This window comes from Hyperolius riggenbachi, chromosome 9, assembly GCF_040937935.1.
Source record: "Hyperolius riggenbachi isolate aHypRig1 chromosome 9, aHypRig1.pri, whole genome shotgun sequence".
Classification (NCBI taxonomy): Eukaryota; Metazoa; Chordata; class Amphibia; order Anura; family Hyperoliidae; genus Hyperolius; species Hyperolius riggenbachi.
In genome coordinates, this window is record NC_090654.1 from 146,103,321 (window position 1) to 146,123,144 (window position 19,824).

The window sequence follows — 19,824 nt, forward strand, 5'->3', positions numbered from 1 at the left end:
ATGAAAGCACATAGATGAAAGGCTGCATTTAGCCTAGATAGCAGCATTTGTAGTGGGATGTGGGTGTCAAAAACACCCTCTAGTGAAAAGATACAGGAGACAAAAGTGGGAGCCCAATGGTGTAGTATGTCAAAAACAATTGAACGTAATAAAAGTAAGACACTACTCACAAAGGTGGGTTGCAGAGGGGCAACCGACCACAGGAAGCAGGTGGAGACAACAAACCCGACTCCACTCGGGGTGGTCCCTAGGGACCTGGGTGCGGTCGCTCTCCTTGGTAAAAGAAAGGGGACAGATATCCGCCGTGGTCGAAGCCACGTGTGGTCTGTACCCACCCCTCAGACGGGTGAGGTAAGGGGGTATGATTGCACAATAAGGGTATAAGAGGCGCCCTGGTGTAATAAAAGCATCTAAAAGCAGTTTAAAAACGGGAAATAAATTTGAGGTAGCTTACCTCAGTGACGAAAAAATCTTTGTATTTAACAAAGGTTTTTATTAGTAGCACAGGCAACGCGTTTCGCGGGTCAGAGCCCGCTTCCTCAGGCCAATAACAGTGCCAAACTAAATGACAGATTCAGCAAAGGGAGGCTCCCTTTGCTGAATCTGTCATTTAGTTTGGCACTGTTATTGGCCTGAGGAAGCGGGCTCTGACCCGCGAAACGCGTTGCCTGTGCTACTAATAAAAACCTTTGTTAAATACAAAGATTTTTTCGTCACTGAGGTAAGCTACCTCAAATTTATTTCCCGTTTTTAAACTGCTTTTAGATGCTTTTATTACACCAGGGCGCCTCTTATACCCTTATTGTAGATAGCAGCATAGTCTCATATAGCCTAGACAGCACATCCAGAACAACTCATATAACCCTGAAGGAGAAGGGATATGAGCTGGCGGCCATATTTGATTTTTCCTGGAGCAATAATGGATAAAAAAACACTAAAAAAGGCACACCAGAGCGGCAAAATTATCAGGTAGAGCATTTATTCTTTACAAGCTATCAACTGATATGTTTATTTTGTGTGAAACGTTCATCTCTGGTTCCCTTTAACCTGTCGCCCGCCCCACAAATTTCAGCGCCCTGCCCCTTACAACCCGCTCAGCCAATCACTGTTCAACCTTGAAGCAGGAGGTCCTGCAGTGTATTGCAGAGGCTTTTGCTATTGTGTGAGAGATGAGTGCTGATTTATAGCAGGCAATGGAACGCTACTGCCTGCAAAAGGTTTAGAGCTATAGCTTTAATTAGCTAGGCGGACGGAGTTTCAAAACAGCCGGGCCACCCACCCACGTAAATAGTCCTGGGGAGAACATTGTGTTGGGTGACCTCCCCACCAGCCCACCACAGCGATGCAACAGCGTGCTGCTTGGGAGCCACACCCTCAGAAGTGACAGCCTGGGCTCCACTACCCAACGCGGGAGGGGGACCATATCCAACCCATCACCATACAGAAAGATTCTCAAGCCTCATTAACCATATAATGAACGCGTGACTGTGATTGCACGGCCACGCAAGCTCATGTGTAAATAAAGTGCGCCGGACATCTTGCCAGGAGGACTGCTCCAATGTAGGGGCAAAATATCCCCCAAACATCAGGGCACACAAAGTCACTGCCTGGCAAGACATCAGCCGCACACTCAATAGACACTACAGAACAAGAACTACGCACCCTCACATCGAACAAACTCCACATCCATAGCATCAAGACAGCCGGATACATACAAAAAGAAAAGAAAAAAAGAGAGCAGGGCAGATGGGAATAAACATCCCTTCAGCCCAACAAAAAACAGGGGTACAACAGCACAACCACAGGTAAGGAAAAGTGTTAATACTGTGCTTTCCTTTTGAAGTGACTTGACATCACCAAATCTTTAATTGTCTTAGCGCGTCTAATTGTTACCTTTGGACAGGCCGGTATGAACTCTCTAGCAAGCAGGTCTGTATATAGAACATACCAGTGACTGCGGATACAATCAATCTGTTAATTCTGATCATTATAAAGCCTGTAATTAATCTCACCTCCTTTGGATACTCATAAGTGAGGTTTTTCTTATTTTTTAAAAAGATTGTGACGATTCGATTGTTTCTCTCCTATACACCTATTTCAACCATTTGTTATTGTATCCTTTCTCTCAAAACCTAGCCCGCAAAAGTTTGGCTTTTTTCTCAAAAGCTTTATCAACTCTACAATTGCGTTGCAATCTGAGATATTGCCCCGTAAGCATACCCCGAATCGTATTCTGAGGGTGCGAATTGTCCGCTCTCAGATATGCATTCTTTGCAGTCTCTGTCTTAAATAACTGAATCGCAATCCAGCCGTCATCACTGGCATCAATTCTAATATCTAAAAATGGTACGGTCTTCAAAACCCATTGTAAATTTTAATTTGTAATCAGTAGTATCTCCACAAACTCAATCAATAAATCTTTTCCCCCTGTCCAGAACATGAGCACATCGTCTATGTACCTATGCCACAATAGTATGTGAAAGACAAAGAACAAGAAACTGAGAGCCCAATCTGGTGTAGTAGTTACTGCAGATTTTGGATAAGTTCAAGGATAATGAAAATATACTCACAAGTCTGGGTCACCAAACAGGCGACCACTGAAAAAGCAGGTGGGGAGAATTATCACCTGACCCCACTCAGGTTAAAAAGTCGCTCTCTGTAGATAGAAAAAGGAATAGGGATGCACCCCTCCACCAAGGGTGGACTTCGATAATGCAAAAAGAAGTAACAGAGTCACCAAAATAGGGTAAAATATATTAAAAGCCGTCTAAAAGGAAGGAAATGGGTGGATTCACCTCCCTCAGGTACATTAATGACCAAGCAGTATAAGCAGTTTATGGCCAAAACATTTTACTTTACAACAATTCTCCCAAAAAAATGCTGCAACGCGTTTCACGGGCCAAGCATCCGGCTTCATCAGGCAATTAAACAAGGAGAACTCAATTGTAGATCTATCTCTCTGCTAGACAGAGGCGCTCTAGCAGAGAGATAGATCTACAATTGAGTTCTCCTTGTTTAATAAGGTGAATCCACCCATTTCCTTCCTTTTAGACGGCTTTTAATATATTTTACCCTATTTTGGCGCCTCTGTTACTTCTTTTTGCACAATAGTACGTGGCACAGGTACATGACGAGGGACTTATTTCCAAAGATGTGGCATTCCCACTCCACCAAGTACAGGGTTCGCAAGCGATGGGGCACAGGTGGTTCCCATTGCTGCGCCCTGCACCTTGCGGTAGTGGACCCCATAGAATATGAACACGTTCTCCGATATAAATGTCTGTACAAATTCAAAATAAATTATGTGTTCTCTCACTAATGCCCATCTCTGACAGCAATCTCCCCACCACCCTTACTCCCTTTGCCTGTAGCACATACATTTATATAGTAAGCACATACATTTATAGCCTCATTGGAGGTACAGAATCAGGTGCGGAGAGGTGGGCAGCTGTTTGTTATAATGGTTAATGCTTAATCAGGACATCGTGCTCCCTCCTTATATAATTACAGTAATTACTGTTACAGGACATCCCCTCTGCTCGTTCCTGTCGTCTCCATAGTATACAAGTACTTTCTGTATTTGTTGATATAATAAGATCATAATTTGCATTGAAAGTCCAATCAGAAATAGGGGACTTGGAGAGACTTCTTGCAATGCCAATTGCCGGGCTGTGCCGTGGCCCAATAAGAGGAGCTACAAGCTTAAAGCAAACCTGTAACTTAATAAAGGAGAACCTATTTGAATAAGTTTAGTGGGTTTGAGTGAGCGGGGGATTTTACAGAGGCTTCCCTCTAAAGCTGGCCATACACTAGGCAGATTACCCGCCGATCGACAGCAGATTCGATCACTGGGATCGAATCTGCTGTCACATCGTTCACGCTAAACTTCGATGTATTTCGTCCCGAAATAGATCAATCCCGTCGATCACTCCGGGCGGGAACTTACCGTCGATCGCCCGCGGGTAGGGAGCGCATCGCTAGCGGTGTACGATCGACGCAGGTTTTTACAAACAGATTGTGAATCGATTTCAGCCTGAAACCGATTCACCATCTGCTGAGTTGCCGCCTGTCCCCCCCCCCCCCCCCTCGCATGCATTACCTGAAGCTGGATCCCGGCATCTTTTCCGCATCACCTCCCGGCTGGCATCTTCTCCGCATCATGCCATCCGGCGGCATCCGTGTATAACTTCCTGTGTCACTGCAGTTACAGTGGAAGTACAAATAGAGAGCGCTCTATTTGAACTTCCGCTGTCACTGGAGTGACAGAAAGTTATACGCGGATGCGGGGGGGAGGTTGAGGGGGAGAGAGGCGGCAGCTCAGCAGATGGTGAATCGGTTTCAGGCTGAAATCGATTCACAATCTGTTTGCAGTAAAGGCAGCCATCAGAGATGGATCTATCTGTTGGTCGAATCTGATGGCAAATCGACCAGTGTATGGCTACCTTAAGGTAAATATCGATTTCTCTTCCAAAAATTGCCTTCAAGGAAACTTTAATTTAATTCAGTGAGATGCAATTACACCAACCGTGTGATTAAATTAAGGATAAACCATCTTTGGAGGTTATAGAAAGGCAGACAATTTTTTTTGGCATCGAGAGAGCCGATGAGTTTGATAGACGAGAGAATTTTGGAAGATTTCAGTACTTGCTCAAACAACATTATAAATCCTCTGATGCATCAGAAAATATTTAATATATTCTGTATTTAAATCTCAATCTTGGGTTTAAACCTTCATCCATATGAGTAAGAATAAAAAATAAAAAAAAAAGCATAAATACTAAAACAGAATAGGAGACCAGTGATGTATCTTACCCAGTAGTGAGTGCATATTTGATGTGGTTGCTGGTTGTGTAGATGAAAACCCCACTCTCCTCCCATGCACCACTTTTAACCCGAATGTTCTCATGGATGTTGCAAAGAGACTCCAGTTTTCGGTTACAGATCATAATTGCTGGGGAATGACAGAGCAGAAGATATCCCACATTAATATCACTGAAACTGATTCACAGACGTTTCTTAACACTTGAGCTGCATAAGTGTAGTAGCCAGAGAACACATGACAAGTACAGTCACTTTGCTACATGCAGCAACTGAACACTCACCATGTTTAGCCAGCAGTGCCACATGAGACATGTCAGAAGACCAGATGACATATTTCACCTTGGATATTTTCACAGAAGCCAGAGTTCTGTACACACAGAGATGAACAACATTAATATTGGTCCAATGTATCTACATTAACAGAGATGTAAACTTTTATTAATAAACAAGTAGAAGTCCTACAATGTAGAGGCCTGGATGGTCCATATTTCAGTACTAAAAGACTTACCAATTGTGGAGATCATGGCAGTACTCATTCAAATGCCCACATTTTGCAGGTCCCATTTACCACTTTCAACTTCTAAATATTTTAGGACTCCAGGTTGCATAGTGACCCTTATGACTACATTTGGTCAATAGGATGCAGATAATTCCCATGCAACTTTCATGAAAACTGTATTCAGACTGGAAATTGGACAATCAAAAAGAAGCAATAAAAGCATCAGAATGTCCCAAAACCAAGCTACATACAATTTTCATGCAGGCTGTCACAGCAACAAGAGACAATCATCTGGTTGCTATGACGCCCTCTAATGGCGCCTGTGACTACGTGCATCTGCAGGGACGACTGGAGGAGAAGAAATCATTATCGCGCAGACTGGTACATAAAAGTACCATGCAGCACTCTGCTGTTGCCGGCGGGGGAACAGAGAGGAGCCTGTGAACACGTGCATCTGCATTCATTGTAGAGCAGACTGGTAAATAAAAGTGCCACACAGCACTCTGCTTTTGTCAGGGCACTCGAAGAGTGGCAGGGGAGGAACGCTGGAGGGCCTGTAGAACTACTGAATACTCCTCCCGTCTGGCGAGGGGGACGGCGCATAGCCATCTAATGGCTGTTAATCAGCCAAGCCAAGGGCACAGGAGAGAGCAGTCTGCTCATGCCGGGGGACACGCAGCCGTCACTGCCAGCATGAGAGGGGTCAGCAAAAATATTGACTCAATTATAAGCAGAGATACCCACATTTGGACCATTTTTTATTTTGTCTCACAAACTCGGCTTATACTCGAGTATATACAGTAACTGGGTTTTTGAGGGATACCTTCCTTATTTTTGTTATTTTCCTGGTTCTTTTTTCCCCCCTCTTCCCACACATCGGGTTTATGATGTACTGTATATATGATCTGATTGATGTGAACCTTTATGAAAATTAGGCCTCTTTTACAGTAGGATGTTGCGGTTTGATGCAACATTAAAGTCGCAACGCAAATTACAATGTAATGCCCCCAAAAAATGCCCAGTTACGGTCGCATACAGTAGAGCATACAGGCAATGAAAAGTATGTTTCCAAGTCATTACTGAGCATGTGCAAGCAGTCCAACGCAGCTAATAACGTGAATAACACACTGCATGCAGTACTTTCACTTAACGTGCAGCGTTAGTCACCAACAACGTGTGCACTGTGAATGGGGCATTGATTTTTCATTGCAGTGAGTTATTCTGTGTTCAATGTGGTTTTAACGTGCGACTTTAACATCACACTGTAAAAGAGGCCTTAAATTGGACCTGAAATATTGCACAAGACACACAGAAAACGTAACATCAATGCACCCTGTATGTGTTTAAAGAGTTTAGCCTGTGTAATCCCCCCTGATTTGTGTCTAATTACTAGTTGTAATTTGATCCCTCCCCTGTGTCACATGACTGGCTATGGGCAGTTAAGTAGGTAAGCCCATTTGAAAGCACAGGCTGTAAATATGTTTGCTTCCATGAATCAGGAAGTAGAAACTGCAGATTTATTTTAGGATTTGTATCAGCTGTAACAAATACATGTTTTTTGTTTAAAGTTTACTATGCTGTTGTGTATCTTTTAGAGCCGAGAGGAGTTCTGAGCTCAGGTCCACTTTAACCTGCATTTATACTTTCCAGAATGTAGTCTTTGCTATGGCTGTTATCTATTACTGTCTATGACTGTATATATATATATATTTTTTTTTAGAACTATTTGATAGGTAGTTTTATATGCGAATATGAGAAAAACTTGAAAACTAATTATTATTATTATTTAGTATTTATATAGCGCCGACATATTACGCAGCGCTGTACAGTATATATATATATATATATATATATATATATATATATATATATATATATATATATATTGTCTTGTCACTAACTGTCCCTCAAAGGAGCTCAAAATCTAATCCCTACCATTGCCATATGTCTATATTATGTAGTGTCCCTCAAAGGAGCTCAAAATCTAATCCCTACCATTGCCATATGTCTATATTATGTAGTGTAAGTACTGTAGTCTAGGGCCAATTTAGGGGTGAGCCAATTAACTTATCTGTATGTTTTTGGAATGTGGGATGAAACTGGAGTGCCCGGAGGAAACTCACGCAGACACGGAGAGAACATACAAACTCTTTGCAGATAGTGCCCTGGCTGGGATTCGAACCAGGGACCCAGTGCAAGGCGAGAGAGCTAACCACTACGCCACCGTGCTGCCTAATAAAAACAAGTGTTACCAAAAAGAAATGTGCATGCAGGCCAGAATTATTAGCCTCTGATTAGGGAAACTAGTAAGAGGTGCCCCCCCCCCCCTAAAAAAAAAAGTTCAGTGACATATGCGTTTTGCGTACGGAGTGTTAAAGACTGATTAGACTGGCTATCGGGTACCCAAGAAGATGAGAGGCTCTGACCCTACTTTCAATGAGTAGACTTCAAGCAGAGGCGTCTCACCCACCAGGCAGCTATAAATTCTTGCCTAGAGCGGCAGGAGGAGCCAGGAGCGCTGCTGAGTAGTGAGAGAATAAATGCCTCTCAGCCCACTCAGGTATCAGTTAACACAGCAGCAGCTAACAGCAGCGCCTGACTGGACTCATAACTGGATTCACTCACTGATTAATTCAGTTCCTTCAGCTCAATGATTCAAAGAACCACAGTAATGAGTCAGTGAGAGAAGGCTCCGAGTACAGCATCAGCTTCTGAGTCCTGACTCTTCACTCTGATTCACTGATTCATTCAGTTCCTCTCTCTCTGCTACTGGTAACTGCATGGCTGTAGAGACTGAGCATAGCAGGATTAGCAGCCAGGCATGGACTGCCCCCCAGGCCACCTTTTATTCAGTGATTTAGGGATGTATCAGTGAAGAGGCGGCACACAAATGGCTTGCTAATTAAAGCGTATATTGGTGGTGAAGCAGCACTACATGTTACGAACCTTCACGGTTCTTCATCAGGTGTTTTTACACCTGATGAAGAACCGTGAAGGTTCGTAACATATAGTGCTGCTTCACCATCAATCTACGCTTTAATTAGCAAGCCATTTGTGTGCCGCCTCTTCACTGATACTGCACGTTTTTACTCAGGAGGGTGACCTGAGTGAGGTGTAGCACTGGCAATACCAGGGATATTTTTCCTGTGGGGGTTCCAGGACCGTGAACCAGTTACTTGGAAGTGATTTAGGGATGGTCTGGTGTATTCAGGTTTGTTGTTGTACAGCAATGTGAAACACTAGGCTAGCTGATAAAAGTGCAATTAGAGGACAGGCAAGCTGGTAAATATACACAGCATGATGCAGAGCTTGTCTGGAGGGTCCCTGGGAAAACATCTGTCTTGTCTCTCCCCATTGTTATAATGACTGCATGTGCAGATAAGGTGTTAAACAGGTTGAAAAGTTTTGACAGTCCCTAGACTCCAGGAGGGCTGCTTTCTGACTTGTGTGGGAGACTGGCAGGGACAGCAGTCCTATTACCGGCAGCGGCAACTAGTCTCTGTGTAATTTGGGACTGCAATACAGATTAGCTCTCTGCTCCATCTCCTGCTATTCTCCTTTAGATTTTAAGCTCCCCCTTTTGTGTCTTTGAAATCATACATTTTATTCATCATGTTCTTTTTATCACGGTCATTGCCACTTCTGTATTTTGTATGCTGTATCTTTTTGTTGTATTTTGTCACTAATTATGTATCTTGTATATTAGTGTACACCATTGTCTGTATTATGTACCCCATGTTTGTTTCTCACTTTGTACAGCGCCACGGAATATGTTGGCGCTTTATAAACCAATAATAATAATAATAATTCTCAGTCTCACTCCACTCCTCCTCTCGCTGGGCTAGTGCACGACAAAATTGCAATAGGAATCGCTAGCAATTTGCAAATGCGACTTGATAATTTGGGCTGAGGCTGCCATGATAATGGGCCTCAAGTCTATGTTTCCCCACAGGCCAAAAGGTCCCAGTCCTCCCCTGGTAGCAGCATAGTGTGTGTGTATAGTGTATATCTACTGTGTGCTGTGTGTGTATAGTGTGTGTGTGTGTGTGTGTGCGCGCGCGTGCGTGGTGTGTTTGAGTGCATGCCGCAATAAGTATATTTTATGGTGAAACGCTCTGCTGCATTACAACTATTTTCTGGTGAACCCATGCCGCAATAAGTGTACTTTCTGGTGAAACGCTGCTGTATTATGACTTTCGGGGGTCTTAGGGGGTGGGGTTCACCACAGGGGTAGTGTTCACCACGGGAGTGGTGGGTATGGGGCTGGGGGGCAATCACGGGGGGGGGGGGGGGGGGCGCCACAGGATTTCTCGCTTGGAGTGACAAAATGGTTAGAGACGCCCCTGACTTTTCACAGTAAAAAAAAATGTGGAATGGACTGAGACTGGAGGCACGAGATTTGACCCAAGGAAGCTTATTTTTTTATTCACAGTGAAATGCGTTGTCCAGCAAAGTGCATGATAGAAAAAAACGTTTGAATACTACATAGCTTAACGTCTACTCATTAAAGGTATGATCTGAGCCTCACATCTTCTTGGTACCCGATAGCCAGTCCAATCAGTCTTTAACTACACGGAAAAATATATGTCAGCAAACTTATTTTTTTTGCTTTTGTTTTGGGGGTCTCCTACCTGTCACCAGTTTCCCTACTTTTATGTAGTATATATTTATTATATACTTTAATTAAACCCATTGCAAATTACATTGGGGGACTAGTTTTGTAGCTGGGGTCATTTTTGGAGATATCCAGGTCTTGGTTCTTCTGCACCCCTATAAATGAAGCATGGTGCAAAATTAAAAATAATTAAAAAAAATCTGCTTTCGATTTTCAGTCCATAAAAATGCACTTAGTTCATTCTGGCCGCCCCAGTTCAACAATGCGACCAAGCTTTAGCGCATATTTTGGGGCCTACAAACAGCATGTGGACATTATGCGTTTACAAATTAGCATGTTTGCATAAAAAAAAAATGAATTTTTAGATTTTACCCCATTCTTCCAATCAAAATCGAGAATAGATCAGAGGGTCAAATCCCTAAGTACACCCCTTGTTGAATACATTGGGAGGTCTAGCTTTCTAGATGGGGTCATTTTGGGGGTTATTCAGGGGCTTAGTCTTTTTGCACTGCTATGAATGAAGTATGGTAAAAAAAAAAAACAAAAAAAACTTGCTTTACATTTTTAGTCTTCCGAAACCCAAATAAATACCATTTTTCCTGTGATATCCAGTAATTCCAAATTGAAAATAAATACACAAATTTGGTATCTCTACACTCAAGACATTGAAAAAATAGTTTCAGGGAAAAAAATGCATGTTGACTATCCTTTTAACCCTCCTGGCGGTTTGCAAAAAAAAAAAAATCGCCAGGGGGCAGCAAATCTTTTTTTTTTAATTTTAATTTTTTTTTTTTCATGTAGCGAGACAAAGTCTCGCTACATGATAGCCGCTGCTCAGCGGCATCCCCCCAGCCCCTCCGATCGCCGCCGGCGATCGGAGATCCGGAGATCCCGTTCAAAGAACGGGATCTCCCGGAGGGCTTCCCCCGTCGCCATGGCGACGGGGCGGGATGACGTCACCGACGTCATCGACGTCGTGACGTCAAAGCGGATTCCGATCCACCCCATAGAGCTGTCTGGCACTGATTGGCCAGGCAGCGCACGGGGTCTGGGGGGGGGGGGGGCGGCTGCGGCGCGACGGATCGGCGGGTAGCGGGCACTGCACGCAGCTAGCAAAGTGCTAGCTGCGTGCAGCAAAAAAAAAATTATGCAAATCGGCCCAGCGGGGCCTGAGCGGTGCCTTCCGGCTGCTTACCCCGAGCTCAGCTCGGGCTTACCGCCAGGAAGGTTAAAATATTGTTTGTTGCGTCAAAGTGAGAAAACATGTTTAATTTCAAAATTTGTTTTTGTTTTTATGCATTTATTTATTTTTTGTCACGAGTGAGATTAAGGCCCATATGCAATTAACTTTTTCTCCTAGAAGATATTTTTAAATCTATTTAAAATAACTTTCCAGCATTTTTCAACTGAAAAAGTATCAAAAAGTAGGTGAAAAAGTGCCATCAAAATTATTTTGACGATTTTCTTGCTTTCTGGTGGCTTTAAAGGCATTTTATTGACAAGTCTAAAAATATCACCTCGGAGAAAACTCAGGAGAAAAAGTTAATTGCATATGGGCCTAAGTGTTTAACATTAGAACAAAGCCCTATCCGTCCTAAAAAAAACCAATACCAAGATCGTTTATGTCCAACTAGTGATGGGCTGACGGGTGGATAACTATCCAAATTCGTGATTCTAATCAGGCTTAATTGCCTCAGGTGTGTGCATGGGAGACAGGGGGTTAATTACCCAGATGTCAGGCGCTTCTATACGTATCACATGCTCACACGCGTCCAATGGGACACATTCCACGACTCAATACCGCAGTGTGCGGTGTATTGAGTCATGGAACGCGCCCCATGGCATGCGTGTGATACGCATAGAAGCACCGGACATCTGGGTAATTAACCCAGTCTCATCAAAAGAAAAGTGAGTGTGGCACTCCTAAACGGTCAGGAAGGATCCGTGGGTAGAGAAGAAATAAGTCCAAAACTCCCGCTGTGGAAAATCTCTTACACTATTTGACAATAAGCCACTGACGTGTGCCTTGCATATATGACAAGAAGGAAGCAAGTCATAGATTCATTGTAGACAAGAAGCAGATTTGGGCACCATCCGTCATTCAGCTCATTTATTGCAAAACAACTTGTGCAGTATAAGATATCAAATCGTTGTCACCTGGTATTCCATGGCGATAGTGTGCGGGGTAGGGTGGAGGTGGGTGCTCAGGGCTGTAGAAGGGTCGGACCCCTTCTACAGCCCTGAGCACCCACCTCCACCCTACCCTGCACACTATCGCCATGGAATACCAGGTGACAACGATTTGATATCTTATACTGCACAAGTTGTTTTACAATAAATGAGCTGAATGACGGATGGTGCCCAAATCTGCTTCTTGTCTACAATTAACCCAGTCTCCCATGCACACACCTGACACAATTAAGCCTCATTAGAATCACGAATTTGGATAGTTATCCACCCGTCAGCCCATCACTAGTTGGACATAAACGATCTTGGTATTGTTTTTTTTTAGTTATCTACCCGTGAGCCCATCACTATGTCCGACATGGGGGCAAATTCAAAAAAGGTCGTGCGAAAAAATATTTGGTCAGGAAAATACCGCATTCAGTATTTTAGACTTTTGTGTGCTAATTCATAAAAATGTTCCCAGGCGCGATAGAAGTGCGGTAAATTACCGAAGCCCTTTGACAAAAACAGCAGAAGAGAGTGGAGTGTCTCTGTGTTGCAAGCTGTTCCGTGCAGTGAGGGCAGTAAGAGAGATCCAAACATCCCTTTAGATGTACATGTTTTGTTATATTGCCTGCTTGCTCTGAATCTGTCTATTAGTCTTTTTTAACATTCTATTTAATTGCCACAGCTTAGATCAACTTCCAAGAAACTTTGCACATGCCATACTTAGGTGATTTTCCCCACATATCTTCAAACAAGAACCCAAGAGGTTAACCAGCAACAAAGCCTATGGTATTCAAGGGAAGCCCGTTTTGTTCCGATCTTGCTCTGCTGCTGCCTGGGGGGGTTTAAAAGCTTGTCCTGTCGGTGAAGGATGCGGGTCCCATCACATTCCATCATCCAGACTTGCAGAAGACAGGGGCTGTTTCTATTGGCTCCTTGCTCCTGTCAGTCACAGCGTCCTCTGCTTCTGCTTGTGAGTCACGCACCCAGCATTGTCTCCTCACACAGATACTGCGTTCTTGTCACCACTTCAAGGCAGACAGAATTGCTTCGTGGCTTTATCACTTGCTGTAGGCTTTATGAATTGACATTTACTGACGTGTTAAGGTAATTACCGCACAAGCTGGTAATTTACCTCATCGCTCAGCAATTTCAGCTTTTCATGCAGCAACAGGTTTTATGAATTGACATTTTCCTAATTGCTTGGTAAAGTCAGCTGTTTTCTGCATTACCAAATGCGGTAATGCTTTATGAATCGCCCCCAAAGTAGAGAAGAATTATAAGCTGGTGAAGTGCAAAACTCCCAAAGGCAAAAAAATGCTCTGGGAATGGGAGCTGCATTCACTGACTGCTTTGCCAGGTCTTTACTGCAGCGGCTTTCAGCTGCAGTTTGTCTGTGGGCCTGTCCAAAGTTTAGTCTTACACAAGTGTATATACAGGATCTTCTCAAAAAATTAGCATATTGTGAGAACGTTCATTATTTTCTGTAATGTACTGATAAACAGACTTTCATATATTTTAGATTAATTACACTACAACTGAAATAGTTCAAGCCTTTTATAGTTTTAATATTGATGATTTTGGCATACAGCTCATGAAAACTCAAAATTCCTATCTCAAAAAATTACCATATTTCATCCGACCAATAAAAGAAACATGTTTTTAAAACAAAAAAAGAGTCAACCTTCAAATAATTATGTTCAGGAATGCACTCAATACTTGGTCGGGAATCCTTTTGCAGAAATGACTGCTTCAATGCGGCGTGGCAATCAGCCTGTGGCACTGCTCAGGTTGTATGGAGGCCCAGGATGCTTCGATAGCGGCCTTAAAGTGAACCTTAAGCCAGGAAAAAAAAAAAAAACACTTTTACTCACCTGGGGCTTCTACAAGCCCCCTGCAACAGTCCTGTGCCCTCGCAGTCACTCATTAATCCTCTGGTCCCCGGCTGCCAGCTAGTTTCGTTTTTGCCCACAGGCCCGTCAGGACTGGCCACGCGTAGCTTTTTCCGCATTCCCAACTGTAAATAGCGCTATTGCGGGCCGCAACACGTACAAAAATACGCGTTGCCGCATTATGCACGCATAGATATGCGGCAATGCGTATTTTTGTACGTGTTGCGGCCCGCAATAGCGCTAATTACAGTCGGGAATGCGGAAAAAGCTACGCGTGGCCAGTCCTGACGGGCCTGTCGGCAAAAACGAAACTAGCTGGCAGCCGGGGACCAGAGGATTAGTGAGTGACTGCGAGGGCACAGGACTGCTGCAGGGGGCTGGTAGAAGCCCCAGGTGAGTAAAACTCATTTTTTTCCCTGGCTTAAGTGTCTCTTTAAGCTCATCCAGAGTGTTGGGTCTTGCGTCTCTCAACTTTCTCTTCACAATATCCCACAGATTCTCTATGGGGTTCAGGTCAGGAGAGTTGGCAGGCCAATTGAGCACAGTAATACCATGGTCAGTAAACCATTTACCAGTGGTTTTGGCACTGTGAGCAGGTGCCAGGTCGTGCTGAAAAATGAAATCTTCATCTCCATAAAGCTTTTCAGCAGATAGAAGCATGAACCCACTTTTGAACCAGAAATAGCGGCACAGGCGCCTGACCTGGGCTACAGAGAAGCAGCACTGGACTGTTGCTCAGTGGTCCAAAGTACTTTTTTCGGATGAAAGCAACTTTTACATGTCACTCGGAAATTTAAGGTGCCAGAGTCTGGAGGAAGGCTGGGGAGAGGGAAATGCCAAAATGCCTGAAGTCCAGTGTCTAGTACCCACAGTCAGTGATGGTCTGGGGTGCCATGTCAGCTGCTGGTGTTGGTCCACTGTGTTTTATCAAGGGCAGGGAAAATGCAGCTAGCTATCAGGAGATTTTGGAGCACTTCATGCTTCCATCTGCTGAAAAGCTTTATGGAGATGAAGATTCCATTTTTCAGCACGACCTGGCACCTACTCACAGTGCCAAAACCACTGGTAAATGGTTTACTGACCATGGAATTACTGTGCTCAATTGGCCTGCCAACTCTCCTGACCTGAACCCCATAGAGAATCTGTGGGATACTGTGAAGAGAAAGTTGAGAGACGTAGCATCCTGGGCCTCTATAACACCTGAGCAGTGCCACAGGCTGATTTCCTCCATGCCACGCCGCATTGAAGCAGTCATTTCTGCAAAAGGATTCCAGACTAAGTCTAATTATTTGAAGGTTGACTTTTTTTGTTTTAAAAACACTTTTCTTTTAATGGTCGGATTAAATATGGTAATTTTTTGAGATAGGAATTTTGAGTTTTCATTAGCTGTATGCCAAAATCATCACTATTAAAACAATAAAAGGCTTGAACTACTTCAGTTGTAGTGTAATGAATCTAAAATATATGAAAGTCTAATGTTTATCAGTACATTACAGAAAATAATGAACTTTATCACAATTTGCTAATTTTTTGAGAATATCCTGTACACAACTGGGTTAAAGAGGAACTGTAACGACAAAACGGCCCCTGGGGGGTACTCACCTCGAGTGGGGGAAGCCTCAGGATCCTAATGAGGCTTCCCACGCCGTCCTGCGTCCCTCGGGGGTCTCGCTGTAGCCCTCCGTACAGCCGTGACGCAATATTTACCTTCCTGGCTCCTGCGCAGGCGCTCTGATGCCTCTCGGCGCCGAAGTAGGCGGAAATACCCGATCGCCGTCGGGTCTGCTCTACTGCGCAGGCGCAAGTTTCCGGCGCCTGCGCAGTAGAGCGGACCCGACGGAGATCGGGTATTTCCGTCTATTTCCGTGCCGAAAGTCGCCACAGCGCCCCCGCTGGAGCCAGCAAAGGTAAATATTGAACTGACAGTCGGCACAGTCGCCGGCTGTTCGGAGGGCTGCGGCGAGACCCCCGTGGGACAGAGGACGGCGTGGGAAGCCTCATTAGGATCCGGAGCCTTTCCCCACCCGAGGTGAGTACCCCCCAGGGGAGGTTTTTGTTGTTACAGAGTCTCTTTAAGATCAGATGACTGACTTAGCTATTCAAAAATGTTCCACTTTGCTTGAATAAACCCCTGGGTTGCTTTGGCTGTATGTTTTGGGTCATTGTCCAGCTGTATCATGAAACTCCGCCCAATCAATTTGAATGTATTTAGCTGGATTTGAGCAGACAGTAGGTCTCTGAACACCTCAGAATTAATTTGGCTGCTTCTGTCCCGAGTCATATCATCAATAAACACTGGTCTCCCAGTGCCACTGGCAGCCATGCAAGCCCAAGGCATCACATTGCCTCCACCATGTTTTACAGGTGGAGTGGCATGCTTTGGATGCCTATTAAATATCATTTGAGTCAATTGTCCAATTACTTTTGAGCCCCTGAAATTAAGGGATTGTGTTAAAAATTGCTTTAGTTGCCTCACATTTTTAAGCAATTGTTTTTTTCCCGCACTGAATTAACGTTGAAAATCTGCACTTCAACTGCATCTGCACTACAACTGTTTCGGTTTCCTTTAAAATTCATTGTGGTAACGTACAGAACCAAAATAAAAAAACGTGGTCTCTGTCCAAATTTTTGTGGATATAACCGGATATCCCTGTTCTAGTGGTTAAAGAGAACCTGTACTGAGTAAAAATATTTAAAATAAACACATGAGGTAACTTCAAATGAACATTACATAGTTACCTTGCCATCAGTTCCTCTCAGAAGCTCACCATTTTCTTCTGACAATAATCCCTTCCAGTTCTGACAATATTTTGTCAGATCTGAAATATATCAGTTGTTGTCAGTAAAATATCAGTTGCTGTCAGTTATAGCTGAGAGGAAAACTGATGTACCAGGTAATGACCATGTTTCCCTATGGCTCAAGTGGGCGATGTTACAGTTTAACTGTGTGCTGAGCAGAAAGCAGTTATGGGTAATGGCCATTTTCAAAATGGAGGACGGAAAATTCCCTTGATCACAGTGAACAAACAGGACGCGGGACAGGAGAAAGACACTGAGGAGTAGACAACATGGAAGGTAAGTATGACTTGTGTATGCTTATTTTGACTTTTAATTTTCAGTTCAGGTTCTCTTTAAGCTCCAACTATGTTCTGAAACTCCATTCAGTTCCACTTCAGCCTTTAACCTCCTTGGCGGTAATCCCGAGCTGAGCTCGGGGTATGCCGCCGGAGGTCGCCGCTCAGGCCCTGCTGGGCCGATTTTCGTTTTGAAAAAAGCAGCACACGCAGCCGGCACTTTGCCAGCCGCGTGTGCTGCCCGATCGCCGCCGCTCCGTGGCGATCCGCCGCGTGCAGCGGCGAAAGAGGGTCCCCCCAGCCGCCCGAGCCCAGCGCAGCCGGAACAAACAGTTCCGGCCGGCGCTAGGGGCTGGATCGGGCGGCTCTGACGTCAGGACGTCGACTGACATCCATGACGTCACTCCGCTCGTCGCCATGGCGACGAGGAAAGCGAAACAAGATAGGCCGCTCATTGCGGCCTATCTTGTTACTTTCGATTGCCGGAGGCGATCGAAAGTACGCTTCCGGAGCGCCCTCTAGTGGGCTTTCATGCAGCCAACTTTCAGTTGGCTGCATGAAATATTTTTTTTTTAATTAAAAAAAAAAACACATTGCAGCCTCCCTAGCAAAATAAATAAACCGCCAGGGAGGTTAAGATCCACCCAATTATTCCTGCCTTCAAAATCCATCCATACTCATTCATGCCGTCATGGCTCAGCCATCCTCATTTCTGGTTTTATAAGGCCCACCTATCTTCAATTCTGATTCTTAGTCAAACCCATCTTCATTTCTGCCTCTAAGTCGCACCTAACCTCATTTCAACCTCCAAGGTCAACACATTATCATATCCACTTCTAAGGGCCCGTTTCCACTATTGCGGTGCGGAATCGCCTGGATTCCAGCGCTGATGAAATCGCATGCGGATGCGATTCCCCTTGCGTTTTTTGCCGCAAATTCGCATAGGTGAGGGTATATGCAATTTTAACCATGTCACTTCCTGTGTGAATTTGCATTGGTACCTATGTGAATTCGCTGCAAAAAACGCATGGGGAAACCGCATGCGATTTCCCTATTAAATACATTGTGTGCGATTAGCCTGCATTCCACACGCAGGCGAATTCTGAGGGCTCTGCCGTGCATGCAGAAAAATCCTGCACAGAAAAACGCACAGCAAAACTGACAAGTGGAAACAGGCCCATCCATTTGTATTGGCTGCGCGAATCTGCATGCAGGAAACGCATGCAGATTCACAATAGTGGAAACGGGCCCTAAGAAATACCCATTCTCATGCGGGCTCTTAAAATACAGCTGAAGCAAGAGGTATATGGAAGCTGCCATTATTATTTCCTTTTAAACGATACTGGTTTCCTGTCTGTCCTGTTGATCATCTGCCTCTAATACTTTTAGGCATAGACCCTGAACAAGCATGCAGCAGATCAGGCATTTCTGCCATTGTCAGATATGACAGGATTATCTGCATGCTTGTTTCTGGTGTTATTCAGACACTTGTACATCCGAATAGATCAGCAGGGCAGCCAAGCAACTGTTATTGTTTAAAAGTAAACAAATAGGGCAGCCTCCATATACTTCTCACTTCAGTTGTCCTTTAACACCCACCCAATCTCATTCATGGCTCCGCCATATAAGATACAAGTGCATAGAGTCACTGTAACATCCAAGCTCACATGCACCTGCATCAACTCTTTTTTCAATCCTCCTTCCAAGAACTACTGTTGCTGGATCTTTAACATTCATCTTCACTCTCCAAGCTACATTTTTCAGATTCAGTAGCCTTTCTAGTTTTAAAAAAAATGAAAGTTTATAAACCTTTCCTAGTAGTAAAAATGTTTCTGTACTGTTTATAAAACGTTTTCTGTAAGTTTATAAACCTTTCCTAAAAATAAGAAAAAGATACGTTATTGCTTCACAAGCACTACTATAATTTAGTGTAGTACAAGTTTCCATTCCATTTCAGTTTGTAGAAAGCTACCAATTTCCAGACATGGCAAATAATTTAAAGTACTCCAAATTACAGCCAGGAAAGCAGTACTATGTTTGGTTGACAGTACAGCCCAAATCATCATTTGACAGTTTATCTGCAGACACAACCAACTACCACTTACTAATAAAGTGCTTAAAGAGAAACTCCGACCAAGAATTGAACTTTATCCCAATCAGTAGCTGATACCCCCTTTTACATGAGAAACCTATTCCTTTTCACAAACAGACCATCAGGGGGTGCTGTATGACTGATATTGTGGTGAAACCCCTCCCACAAGAAACTGTTTAGTATTTACTCCTGGCTGTTTCCAACTGCCAAAAAACCATGCAGCAGCTACAACACCTGCCAGTAGTAAAAATGTCACCATGTAATAAATGTCAGAATGAAAATCAGGGATATAAAAGATTTTACAATGGGCACACACTGACTAAATCATTTATACATAATTAATGTAATAAAAAAAAGTGCTTCATTCTTACAGTATTTTCACTGGAGTTCCTCTTTAACCACTTGAGGACTGCAGTGGAAAACCCCACTAAAGACCAGAGCAATTTTAACTAAATGGGCCACTGCAGCTTTAAAGCATAGCTACAGGCCCGTACAACTCAGCACACAAGTGATCCCCCCCCCCTTTTTCTGCCCACCAACAGAGCTCTCTGTTGGTGGGGTCTGATTGCCCCCCAGACATTTGTTTATCATTGTTTGTTTTTTAATAAAAATTTGCTGCTTTTTTAAATATTTATAAATCCCCCCCCCCCCCATCAGCC

At 43.9% G+C, this 19,824-nt stretch overlaps 1 protein-coding gene across 1 annotated transcript in view; it reads right to left on the reverse strand.

The window, feature by feature from the left end:
- COPA (COPI coat complex subunit alpha) overlaps positions 1–19,824 on the reverse strand; it is a 329,230-nt gene that overhangs the window by 142,361 nt on the left and 167,045 nt on the right. The window contains exons 16-17 of the mRNA XM_068253599.1: positions 5,103–5,188; positions 4,813–4,951 (exon numbers count right to left, since the gene is read on the reverse strand). Of these exons, the coding sequence (XP_068109700.1) occupies positions 4,813–4,951; positions 5,103–5,188 (225 nt within the window). The remainder of the gene's footprint in view (positions 1–4,812; positions 4,952–5,102; positions 5,189–19,824) is intronic.